This window comes from Myotis yumanensis, unplaced genomic scaffold (genome assembly GCF_028538775.1).
Source record: "Myotis yumanensis isolate MYYU_CA2020_CCGP unplaced genomic scaffold, mMyoYum1.0.hap1 SCAF_7, whole genome shotgun sequence".
Taxonomy (NCBI): Eukaryota; Metazoa; Chordata; class Mammalia; order Chiroptera; family Vespertilionidae; genus Myotis; species Myotis yumanensis.
Genome location: NW_027223758.1, coordinates 72,389,924 through 72,403,548, shown reverse-complemented (window position 1 = coordinate 72,403,548; position 13,625 = coordinate 72,389,924). Strand labels below are relative to the sequence as shown.

Here is a 13,625-nt window from a genome sequence, read left to right as displayed (position 1 = left end):
GTGTAGATGTCAAGTAGGTGGGTGTAGGTCACACGTCTGTAATAGTTAAACTTCCGTAAAATAGGCGACTTCACAGAGCTAGTGTGTATACTCACTCAGAAAGCAGAGGACACAGTCAATGTTCCATAAACTGCAGTTCTGCCCCCCTCTGTCCCATAGCGTGCTAGTGTTCCAGCGGTGGTCAACGCTTGGTTGCGGTTGTGTTTACTCCAGGCCTCCTTCCCCCTGACCCCTTGCACCACCCCCTTTCTCGTCACAATTCCTGGCTCACAGTGGATGCTCAATGTAGAATGAACGAAAGGATTTTGCGCCTCTTGTGCCCCAGGGCTTCCTGTACCCGGCTGAAAACGGGAGCTGAACCAGATCTTTGGTTGGTTGTAAAATTAAATTTTAAGAAGTGTGCATGAAATAATACAGAAGTTGGAAAGCCTGGACAAAGGCCGGGGCGGGGGCTCCTCCCGCCAAGCGGCCTCCGAGTCTGGTGAATGAGTGAGGAAGCGCTGGTGGGAGCCCTGGGACCCCCGTCACCAAGGCAGAGCAGTCCCGGGGAGGTGCAGAAGCGGGATATCGCCTCCCGCCCGCCCGGCGCGGTCTGCCTTTAAAGGCCCACCACGTGGCCGCGCGGCCCGCCGGGTCGGAGGCGGGTCCAGGCTGCGCCTGCGCACTGCCATCAGCGGGGACCAGGGTTCCGAGAAAAGGCTCCGGGAGAGGAAGAATAGGTGTAGGTTGCTGAGGGTGGGCGGCCGTGGGAGGAGCCGGCTCCTTATGCAAATCATAGCGTCACGCGTGGGCTAGGGGCGGGGCAGTCGATGCAAAACCAGGTACTCCTTTGGAAGCGCGAGGGGGCGGTCCCCGCCACGCTCGGCCTCTTTCCACGAGTCTCTGACGTCGCAGACGTCCCGTTTAAAAGCGGCCGCGCAGGCGCAGTGAGTCGAAATGCGAACTTAGGCTGTTACACAACTGCTGGGGTCTGCTCTCGCCGCCGGCCCGGCAGTCTGAGCGTCGCCGCCGCCGCAGCCGCCGCCTCAGCGTTCCCGGAGGCTCAGACCCTCCGCCCCCGCCCCCGCTTACCCGCGCCTCCGGGAGCCTCCGAGAGCCCCCGTCCGCCCGCACAGGCCGGTCCTGACCGCCTGCGTCTCCTCGGCGCCCCTAGCCGCCCGCCGCGCTCGCCGCTCCGGCCGAAATGAGTGGGGACCATCTGCACAACGATTCCCAGGTACAGCCCGACCTCCGCTCCCCGCCTCGGCCCCCCGCGGTCTCCGGCCCCGGCCCCGACCTCCGGCTTTGACAGGCCGGAGCCCCCGGCCAGGGGCGGTCGGCCAGAGGACATCTGACCTCTAGGCCCCGGACGAAAGCTCCGAAGTTACGGTGTGGGGGGATGGCTGCCCCCTCGGGCCCTCCCCGGGGCCCCCACCCCTGGGGGGCGCAGGGAGGGCCAGGCCCCCGGTGCGCGCGCTCGCCGCCCGCGGGGTTCATGTCCCTGTTGTCTCATAGTCTCTCCTTTTCTCCCTCCAGATCGAAGCGGATTTCCGATTGAATGGTGAGTGTGCCCCCCGCCCCGACCCCGGACCCCCCCCCCCTCCCCCCTTCCCCCCGTCGCCGGCCGCCTGCCCCGCGCCCGCCGGCGCCGGCAGAGGACAGACATGGCGTCCCAGAGACTAAGTCCGGGCTCCTCGCTCACCGGCCCCATTGTTCCCATCGGGCCGCCTCTAGACCTGCTTTCCGGGAATCCCAGCCCCCCCAGATCGCAGCCCTCCCGAGAGGGGGCAACGGAGACCCCGTGTCGCCTGCAGCCAGGCCTCGGGCAGCCTGTGCGGGTCCGGATTTCTCCCGGGAAAGTCGCCTTGTCGACAGTCGGGACTTAGTCTCTGCGCCATTTTCTTTTTCTCTCTCCTCTCCTTTCAGTGCCTGAGCCTTTCTCTCCCTCCCTCGGCTCCTTCCCTGAGCTGCCCAGAGAGAGCTCTCTGCAGAGCAAAGCCGTGTACATCACAGCCCTCGCCGGGCAGGGAAGGGTGGGGGACGGAATTGTGACTTTTTTTTTTTCCCCCAAAGTGAACTTTATTTTGGGGGTAATTCCCTTTCTGCTGCTTGTTTGTTTCCTTTTCTGCATCCAGAATGAAAGCTTCCCTCTGGCAACTGTTGATTTTTTTTTTTTGTAAGATGTTTATGATAGGAATTATGGCTGTAAAACTAAAGCCACCCTTTGTGGAGTTCTTCCTATTTTGAGATTGTTTTTCCCAAGTTGTGTTGTTTGCAAAGGTAGTAAGTAGTAGTACCTCCCTTCAAAAAGTTTACAAGTTCTCTATGGGCCACCCAATGTAAATGTTGAACTCGGGCATATTGATTTAAAAAAAATGAAGGTAAAGTGTGATTGACTAGAACTTTTCAAGTGGCTGAGGTTCCTAAGGCAGTGCTTTTTAAGAAATGCAGTTTAGTGTACTTGTCAGGGGGAAAGGTTGTGGAGCATCTCATCATGGTCCTGGGGTATTGGCTTTTTCTTTTGGACTGTGGGGAAGGAAAAAAAAAATTTTATTTATTGAAACAAAGAGTGGCCAGCAACCCACCCTGCTTCCTGTTCATTCTTTTTCAAAAGCCGCTGTGTTTTTTTTTTCAGGTATCAAGAGCTATTTGCTTCCCCCAGATCTTTATGTTTTCGAACTCGGTTCAGCCAAAGCAAGGCATTTATTCCTTGAATATTTTCACTTCAGTTACCCAGTGAAGATTCTCCCAATAAAAGGCTTACTCTTTGAGCCTTTTCAGCCTTCTTGGTTAAGGAGATCTGGTGTGCTGGGAATTCCCACAAATTCTGTTGGTACATAATCTTGTTCAGTTGAGTTGGGGTTCCAGGAACCTCTCCAATGGGAGAAGCTGATGAGTAGGTTTTCTGATGTTGTCATCAGCAGCCCATCATGTTAGCCTGCTCTACTGAGAGCAGCTGTATGTTCAGATTTTGAAGTGGGGCGTCCAGCAAGAGATGGTACTCAGGCAGGAGATAGGCCGGTTAAGTAAAAATGTGGCATTTCTTGAGCACCTAAAATGTGCCAAGCCCAGTGCTAGACCATAGTGCTGCGCCTGCCCTCAATTCTGTCTATTGGGGGAGACATACTTAGTTAATTATAAGGTAGGTGCTGGGGCATATGTATACCCAAAAGGCTTTGGGGACTAGGGGACTTAATTTTGTCTGGGGGTGGGAAAGTTTCCCAGAAGGTGACTTCCGAGCTGGGTGTTATGCAAGACTACATAGATGCTAAGTGTCTTAACTATGTTTAGCTAACCTAGGATTTTAAAAGAGGGCGATGAGACCCCTGGAGTTCAGAAAACTTCAGAGTATAAATATGCTTTTTTGGGATGTGGGAGCAAAGAAAGGATGTGGCAGGTAAGGATGTAAGAAGTCCTTTTAAAACTCTTGGAGAAAGGATCTTAATACAGAAAGAGTGTTCTTTTGACTTTCAGAATGGGGCTGAGTAGGTAATATATTTAGTAATGAAGCAGAGTTTAGTACCTTCTCAGAAAGTTAACCTCCATGGTCGTCACTTAAATTATACAAAGGAAATATTGAATATGTGAGTGACTGTGGGCCATTTTTATAGAGGCTGGAGTAAACTGGCTGTATTGACTTTTAGAATGTGTTGACTTGTAATAACAATAATTGCTAATATTTACGGAATACATTCTATTTGCCAGGCGCAAATTGCAGCTCTTTCTATGGAGCATCTAATTTAATCTTCAGAAGGACACTTATGAGTTAGGTACTATAATCTCTATTTTACAGATGAGGAAATTGAGGCTTAAGTTTATTTATTAGCTTGCTCAGGGCAGTGAGTTGAGCACTCCAAAGCTCACAGGCTTTAGCCACAATGCTATATATGTGATTCTGAGATGATTCTGATGATTCTGTTTGAAGCTGCTCTACTTTCTTACAGAGCTGAAAAAGGCGAGAGGTGAATTGGATAGTTCGTCATTTGCTTACTTTTTCATCTAAATCTGCTCCTTCAAGAGAAAAAGCACTTTCATTGCCTCCCCATCCTAAGAGTCTGACAATGGAATGATTATCTTGTAGTGTGTAGAAGAAAGATGTAGAGTTAGTAACACTGTGCTTGCTCTATTAAGGAACACTGGTAATTAGCAATTGATTTATGTAACTATAAAAGACAGTTTTGAAAAAATAAAAATCAATGTTTAATTATGCTCATGACATGTCATTATTGAACTTTGTATTAAGAGTTTGCTTAAGCTCAATTTTAAGTGGACCTAACTTAAAGCCATCTTACAGATTAACTATGCAAGTTCATATATTAAAGCAAACATCCCTCATTTTTCCTGCCCTCATCCCCTAAGATCTAGAAGGTTTTGCCCTTTGGAGCGCATTCTTTACATTAGTTAAAACTATTGGCTGTTCTTAGAGATTTAGAACATTCTGACCCATACTCAATTGTTGAGAAAATCTTTTATATGTGAAATGTATTTATATTTAAAATATTGACCGTGAGCTGGGAGTTTCAGGAGTAGAAACTATATTCTCTTTTACCTAAGTTAAAAGACTTCCCTTCTAACTGTAATGGGCTGAGTCATGGTTACAGTACTGTCAGGCTATCAGTAGAGTTGATAGTGATAACATCAGGTTGTAGGGGTAGTGATCCTTTTGCTCTTTCAAAGACTTGAAGTCTGCCTATTTTGGAGTTGTGGGGTTCTTCCCTCCCCAGCATGAGCAAAGTAAGATGCTTGATTCCATCAGTGATTATTCTGAGGAATGTTATATGGGGTTGTAGTTTGACATCATCTTGTGTTGATTCTGGTTAGCTTAATGGATTCAAATGGGATGGGGGAATGAAACATAAATTGTTTCTGATGCTAGCAGATAGTTGTACTTCCGTGCTGTTGGGTGCAGATTGGGGTGGGGGATGACTGATGATGTAGCTATCTGAAAGGTCCTATCACATTTTAAAAACGACAAACTTCTAATGAGAAGTCTGGCACATCTTCCTCCTCAATCCAAAAACACTTAAGCATCAGGCTCCAGTGTCGTCTTTTCCCAGCGCTGTAGATTACTTGGGGCAATCTAATTTCAGAATTAGCAACCTGTTGTAGAATCTTTATACCACACTTAGATATAAAACTAAAGTTGCCTGTTAACATGTGTTTTTTATATTACCAGTATATCAGGACTCATAAACAAATTTTAGATTCTGATGTTCTGTGGTAAAACAAGATAATCTAGGAGTTACTAAAGGAATCTGAAATACCTCATGGTTTGAAAGGTGAATACTGGATTAATGCTAATTGTTATCAACTCACACTTTTCTTTGCTAAGTAAGGTAAAATGGAAAATATGAACCCGGGGTCAGTCCCCAAATCTCATTTTAACCAATAGTAGAAAAAATTTTTTTGAATCTGATTATTTTCTTTAACATCAGCATAAAAATGGGTAATTGTGAGAGTTTGAAAAAGGGATTTGTTCATTTGTTCTGGGTCTTAGTGAATTAGTATTCATTTATACATTATACAGTGCCAAGGATTCCTAACATATCTTAAAAGCTTATATTCCAAAATTAAGCTCTTGGGTTTTATTGTTTTTGGCACGTGGGGATGGGGAGGTGTGCAAAAAAAAGCCTGCCTTTTTAGCCTGTAAGTATGTTAGAGAAAGCTTTGTGTTGTCTATTAATTATAATAACAGTTATCTTCTGCTGATGGTATGGGAAATGATTCTGTTGTACTTTCTAGATGTTATTTCACGTTAGGAGCCTTCAGATTATACTGAAATTGTTATTTCACATTAGTTGGGTGTGCAGTGGGTGTGTATGTTACAGGTTTTTAACAACTTCTGCCGTACTTTCAGTGCAAAATCTGGTTTTTCTCAAACCCATAGTTGTTTCCCCAGAAGCATATTTTGTGAGGGATTGCATTCTTTCCATATGAAACTACATTGAGCACCAGTAAAGCTTTAGGTTCACTTAGAAAGTGGACAAAATTGTAATTATTTACATTTGAATGAAGCTAGGGAAATTATTGAAATGAGTATTTGATCTGGGACCCTGAGTTTAAAACACTCTTGAAAGGTAAAATGTAATCAATTCGTTGCATTTAGAGGTGGAAGAAAGTCAGTTGAGTGACTTTTCTGTGTCCTGTGGTTTAGATGATCTGACTGCCCTTAATTTGAAACCATTAACTTCTCATAATAAAGGCATTGGAAAAAATGTTTGAGAATTTGGCTTCTTAAGGTAAAAAGTTGGGGATGGGAGAAGTTCCTAACTGGTCCTTAAGAAGTGAATGAGTTACTGTGTTTAAAGGAAGTTTTCAATTGTGTTTAAACTTTGAGCAGTAATAGTTGGGACAAGTCTTTTCTATTTCCATGCCTAGTAAATCTGAAGTTTGAGAAGCAGCTTTCCATCTCCATGGTTCCACACCAGTAGTTGAAGTAGGAAATCTAAAATAAAGTAGAGGCAAATAGCATGGAATGATTAGCATTTTGCCAACCCTCTCCCTTTCCCCACAACCTGCCTATCTAGGTGTCTGCAGTGTGCTCTGTGCTGATAGCCTAAGTCCTGGGAACGGGGGATAAAGATATGGGGAGTACGGTAGCCTCAACTATATTAGGTGGGAAAAGCTTTATAGTTTATAGTGGAATATCTGTTAGGTATTAATGGTATTTTTGGTAGTGTTATAGAAAGTGACTAATAGTTTGCTGAGGTGATTTAATAGCAAATAAATGTTTAACATGATTTTTATTCCATATGTTCAGGAAAGATTCTAAATTTTCTTTAAACTGGGAGAGAAGTGACTTTGCTGATTAAGTCAAGTATATCTCTATGGTTTATGGGTTGTAATATCATCAAGCTAGATCACCCCTTATCAAAATCTGTATTAATGGCTGTCATTTATGTCTCCATATTTTAGAAAAGAAACTCCAAGTGAGCTAGGAAATTTAAGTTTTAAATTTATTTTTGGTAGCTATTCATTTTTAATTTGTTGTCTTAAGTTTTTAGATCCATTCAGTTATCTCCCTGCCACTTTTACCTTATATATTATTCTTGAAATATTTTCTGAAATGTCTAGCAAATTTTTATTTTTTAAACATTTTTATTGATTTCAGAGAGGGAGATAGAAATAGAAACATCAATGATGAGAGAGAATCATTGATTGGCTGCCTCCTGCACAGCCTCCATGGGGATCGAGCCCAAAATCCAGGCATATGCCCTGACGGGGAATCTGTGACCTCCTGGTTCACAGGTTGATGCTCAACCACTGAGCCACATCGGCTGGGCAGATATTTTTATTTACATCTCCCTTCTGCCCTCCTGATTAGATTTGGGGTAAGGTGCATCTCTACCAGGCCTTCAATTCCTCTTTGAGCCTTTGAAGTTAACTTTGTGTCTTTGGATTTAAGGAGCCAAAGGACTCAGTTCATTAGCATTTCTGAAACACCTACATAAATATACTAACACAATAGGTGTTAAAGCAATCAGGGATGTTGGGGACTTTATTTCTCTTTGGTGTTGAATATGTTGAGAACAAGATAAGTAGATTCCTGGGTATTCTGACATTTTCCTGTATGTATTTTAACAACAAAAACAAATCAGTCAACCCTTGAACCCAGTAGTCTTTGTATTTTTCTTAGCACAGCCCAGCAAAGATAGATGCTTGGGAGATTTCTTGGAGGAGATATCCTTGGCGATTTGGTCCCCTCCCCTCACACCCCACCCGGAAATTTTATGTTGAAGGTTAGTCTTACAACAGAATACATTAGAAATGCACCCTTTGCTGTTTAGTAAAAGTTCAGATTTTGATCTTGCTACTATATATGAATGCCCAGATACATAAAGCTTCATAGGCAAAATACTGGTTGGGCAGAAGACTTACCTAGCAGGTGTCAGGATAGGTGGATTAGGGGATCTCATTGGCTAAGACCCCCTTACTTTACCCAATTCCTATAACCCCCTTTATTTCTTTTTAAAAATATATATTTTATTGATTTTTTACAGAGAGGAAGGGAGAGAGAGAGCCAGAAACATCCATGAGAGAGAAACATCGATCAGCCGCCTCCTGCACACCTCCCACTGGGGATGCGCCCGCAACCCAGGTACATGCCCTTGACCGGAATTGAACCTGGGATCTTTCAGTCCGCAGGCCGACGCTCTATCCACTGAGCCAAACCGGTTATGGCCCCCTTTATTTCTTTTTAAAAAAGATATTTTTATTGGTTTCAGAGAGGAAGAGAAACATCAATGCTGAGAATCATTGATAGGCTGCCTCCTGCACGCCCCCTGCTGGGGATTGAGCCCACAACCTGGCATGTGCCCTGACCGGGATTGGAACTGTGACCTCCTGGTTCATAAGTCGACACTCAACCACTGAGCCACACCAGCCACGCCCCCCTTTATTTCTTTGTAGTTAGCTGTCAGAGCTCTTGCATAGCAGCAGAAGGGGAAATAAGAGGAAAGGAACTAATTTTGAGAGTTTAGCAAACACCACGTTTTTGTATTCATCAAATCTGAATTTAATGCAAATAATACAGATTACATAGGTTTGTGGGAGAACCAGGGACCAGGAAAGGAAACTTTCTTTTTACACCTTCTCACCTCCCCTTTTTGGTAGTATACTGCCTTTCAGATTCCAGAAATCCCACTCAGGTTGTAGTTTGTAAGCTTCTAGTACAGATGTCACAGCCTGCCCTTAATTATCTGCTGATAGAGATATCTTAGACCCCTTGCACCTGGAATGTTAGGTTTTCAGGAGATGCTTTGGTGTTAAGGCTGGAACCAGGTTGATATTGAAGGGTATAAGTGATGAAGAGGGAGGCTATGAGGAGATAGCATACTCTTGAGCAGCTGTGGTAAAATAGAAAATTGGAATAGAAATCAGAAAAATCTAGATAAATCCCTGTTCTTACTATGAAACTTGCCCTGGCCACTATACTTTGTTTTGTCATGTACAAACAAGGATGTTATTTCTATTTTTCACAGACTATTGAGAAATAAATGAGTATGTGAACGTGCCTCTCTATTCACATTTTAAAATTTAAACGTTGGCAGACAGCTTCTACTTTGAAATGGATCTTTACTTTGAATATTAGGTTCGAAGTGGTGATGTTGGTAACTCCTTCCTTCACTGGTATTCCTTGTTAATGCTTTCAGTTCTTTCTGGCATTTACATAGTAAACAGTAGCATATAACAAGAGTTGGTTGAATCTTCACCTAACTGAACTGCATAGCCTACACTGATCTCTTCCACCTATCAAGCAATCACTGTGAAATAAGAGGTGGTGTATCTATGTCTAGGTTTGGGAAAGTAGGAGCCCAATGTATATATGGTTCCTACTTTTCTATAAGATCAAGTCTAAGGCAAGGTGGTCATCGCTAAAAAGAAGCTCTTCCAGCTATAGAGAAGACGGGCGTAGAAATGAAAGAAGTATATTGATGTGACTAATTTCTCAGTCCTTTCCTATGGATTTTCAATAAAAGATACCCAGAGCTTTACCTTTTAGATACATTTAATAAATGAAATGCCAAATTCATTATTTGTGACTTTTTTTTAACCACAAAATACAGTGTATCTTGTGTCAACATGTTTTTTCAAAGGCCACTATTTTTCAAAGCATCCAAGTTACCTTAATTTTTCATTTATCCATATGGTTAAAGTGACCAACTCAACTTCCCATGAAGTAGTAATTCCTGGGAAAAAAGAACCCCTTAAATCAGTGGTTCTCAACCTTCTGGCTCTTTAAATACTGTTCCTCATGTTGTGACCCAACCATAAAATTATTTTCATTGCTACTTCGTAACTAATGTTGCTACTGTAATGAATCATAATGTAAATATTTGATATGCAGGATGGTCTTAGGCGACCCCTGTGAAAGGGTCGTTCAACCCCCAAAGGGGTCTCGACCCACAGGTTGAGAACCGCTGCCTTAAATAAAGCTGAGGTAGGTATGAGAATTTAAGTAGTGAACACCATGTTAACAGTTGTGTATACTGTTGAGAGATTAAAAAAATGTAGTCAGCAGACATTTCAGTAATGGCTCATAAGTCTATCTAACGTTGAGTATTTAATTGCCTTGAACATGTTATTTTGGAAGTGCTACTTGAAAATAAACCAGAGTCAGGGGTATGTTCACTAATGTCCATTAGATGAAGCCAAAAGGATCTTAGTAGAGGTCTTACACAAAGGATTATCAGATAAGCATCACAATAGGAGCAGACTTCAAAATTAATATTCAATCAAAGGTAGGCCAGATAATTTAATTTTGTAGAATAGAAACTACAGAATAGAGTCTAATTTTAAAGAGTCTTCCAAGACTCTGGCTGGTGTGGCTCAGTTGATGGGTGTTGTCCTATGTATGAAAGGTTGCCAGTTTGACTCCTGTTCAAGGGCACAACCTGGGTTGCCAGCTCAATCCCTTGTAGGGGGCCTACAGGAGGCAGATGATTGATGTGCTCTCACATCAATGTTTCCCTCTTCCTTCCTCTCTAAAAATCAATCAATTAAAAAATATATAAACATTTTAGGAATGTATGGTTCTTAAAGTATATGGGGAAAAACCTGTGGGAATGTGAATATTTGTTAATATTGCATGGCTATACTGCCCTCAGTATGAGTCCAAAATAGGATTGGATTTTTTAAAATACATTTTTATTGATTTCAGAGAGGAAAGGAGAGGTGGGGAGAGAGAAACATCAATGATGAGATAATCATTCATTGGCTGCCTCCTGCACATTACCTACTAGAGTCCAAGCCCACAATCCAGGCATGTGCCCTGACCAGGAATCAAACTGTGACGTGACCTCCTGGTTCATAGGTCCACGCTGAACCACTGAACCACACCAGCTGGATAGAATTGGATTTTTAAAAGTCTGCAAAACTTTGGCTTCTTTCTTTTATATAATTTTTCTGATTCAGGATGTTAATAGTTTTGGGGGGATTTGGGTGGGGCTACCCCTTTCCCCCCGCACTGCCCCAAGTCAGGCAACCTGATATAGTGGAAAGGATAGAGACTCTGAGCCAAGGGGAAGTTAACCTCCGAGTCTTAGTTCTTCACCTGTGAACTAATACTTAACCTCACAAGGTTGAGGATTAAAGAGCATGTGAGGATCACTGTAGAAAGGTAAAGCTTAGAACAAAATTTTCAGTTCCTTGTCAGTCCTTAAAAAACCCCAAACACCTCTTTCAGAGATTGTTTCATTAGTCTTTTGTACAAAGGAAACTTCTTTAATTTCTTGAAATTTTGGTATTGTGAGATTGTACCCAAGTGGGGGGGGGGGGGGTCACTAGGGAGCCTGAGTATGCTACTATTGCTTTGAATCTGAGACAGGCTGGCTCAGGGTACAGACTTGCCTTGACTTTGTGGCCCTGTACAAATCACTTGTTACTTGTAAGTTAAATTACAGTTTAAAAATCTTTGGCAGTGAGTAACTTTCTCCCCGTTGAATTTGGGATAGTGCAAAAGGTTACTTATAAGCTAAGAATTTCATGTTTCATTGCAAATGGAAAATTTAAGTTGCTATATTCATTAATTCAAACATTCAGAACGTAAATACTAGTAACGACTAGACACAGGTAAACAAGATAAACCCATATGGCTCTCAGAACAAACATTCTGAAGTTAGTCTGTTGTAGGTCTGTACAGTCACTTTCTCCATTGAGATTTCCATATTTTTCACTGGGCCATGGGACAAAGGCTCCTGTCATACCAGGGTGAATGGGGATGGAAGGTACTTTCTGGCAGTTAATGCTTTAGTGAAAGAGTGATGTAGAGAGAGTAGTTCCCAGTACTAGGAGGTTTTTTGTTGTTTTTTTCCTTAAAAAATTGGAAACCTAGGTTCTTACATTTCCAAAGATGTTCAAATTCATAACTGTTCTAGAAAATCTTTATTTTTAGGATGCCTATAAGCTCATTAAACTTTTTCACATGTAATAGAAGAATAGTTTAAAGTTCTATACATTTATTTCTCAGTGTTTCTTTGTATTAGACACCTGTACTGAATGAATTTTAGAATAGTTTTCAGATAGATTTGTCAGAGTGACTAGAAATGTAATAAAGAGTGTGAAATCACCATCTTTATAAATTTGAGAAACTAAAATCTTAGGGATTAGACTCAGTACTTAAACTCCTGGGAAACTAATTTTATGAAACACTTTGGATATACTTACTATTATAATTCCTTCCTAATCATGCAATATTTTGATATGGACAATACACTAAAGCTGTTAAACTCAGGAAGGGTCATAGTACATAGAGGTATTACTATATAGTGATTTGAGTACTGGAAAAGTGATTGAGACTAAATGTTAGACTTAACTGTACCTTATTCTTACAGTCAGTGTGTTTTCACCGGAATGGATGCAATGTCGGTAGTTCTTGCTATTTAACATTAGAAATAAAGAAACAAGAGCCTCGGGGAATTGATCATACCTCAGAACCTGTTTCATAATTTTTCATGGTTTCAGTTAACCCAAAAGGAACCAAAAAAGGAGAGGATGAACACAATTGACTAGTCTTTGTAACTGCCACTTGTTACACTTCCAAACAAGAAGCTCTCCAAAGCCATATACCCCAACTCTGTGAAGTCTCCCTTAGCAGTGCAGAAGTCCTGGGCAGATGGGGTGGGCTCAGTGGAGGTTCAGCTGGTGATAGTTTGACGATAGTTATTACTTTTTCCCCTTAAAAATCAAATCACCTTCTTCCCTTGTGTGATATAAAAATAGGCATTTCAGCAGAACTAATCCTTTGTAGATGTTAGCACCAACTACCCTAAACTCGGAATGTTGGGAAAGTTGTCAGTTAGCAGAAGTATGTTGTTTTCTCTGTGGGGAAATGGATTCAAGTTGGGCAAACAAGAAGTTAAAAATTTTCTCCTTGCCCTGGCTGGTTTGGATCAGTGGTTAGAGTGTCAGCCTGCAGACTGAAGGGTTGCAGGTTCCATTCTGGTCCAGGGCACGTACCTCAGTTGCAGGCTCTGTCCCTGGCCTAGGTCAGGATGCATGCAGGAAGCAACCATTAGGGAGGCAGCCAATCAATGTGTCCCTCTCACATCAATGTTTCCCTCCCTCCCACTCTCTCAAAATCAATGGAAAGAATATCCTTGAGTGAGGATTAACAAACAAAAAAAATAGTTTTTTTCTCCTTATAGTCCTGAAAATACTATAGAACTCCTTTAGGACCTGAGGTAACTCTAGAATTGAGATGTCAGATAATCTTGAGCTCAGATTTTTAGGGAAATAGTTTTAAAGTTATAATACAATATGATGAAATGTATCCGTAAGTGACTGAAAACATACTAAAAGTGTTTGCATAAGACTGGAAGAACATCAAGCAGAATCCACACTGATTGCACATAGGAAAATATGTAGGCCAGTAGGTGCTATTGTACAAAAGTGGAGATACTTTGCTAAGTGCTTTTATTGAAAACATTTTGTTGTTTTTTAAAGGTCTTCTCCAGCCACCCTGTTTCCTGAAAATAAAGTTCAGTGTGCATTCTTTTTCCACAAATCTATGATCCTGTTTTGTTCTGTTCAAGTATTTCTTTTTACCTGGAGTGCCTCTTGGGTTTAAATAAGTATACCCAGGACTTCTCCAATTTATCACCTATTTTTAGGAAGGAAGCCAGTATTCTAAGCTCCTTAGAAATATC

At 42.2% G+C, this 13,625-nt stretch overlaps 1 protein-coding gene across 1 annotated transcript in view; it reads left to right on the top strand.

The window, feature by feature from the left end:
* Positions 1–937: 937 nt before the first annotated feature.
* Positions 938–13,625, top strand: part of TOP1 (DNA topoisomerase I) — an 86,129-nt gene continuing 73,441 nt past the window's right edge. The window contains exons 1-2 of the mRNA XM_070420972.1: positions 938–1,216; positions 1,516–1,540. Of these exons, the coding sequence (XP_070277073.1) occupies positions 1,184–1,216; positions 1,516–1,540 (58 nt within the window). The 5' untranslated portion in view covers positions 938–1,183. The remainder of the gene's footprint in view (positions 1,217–1,515; positions 1,541–13,625) is intronic.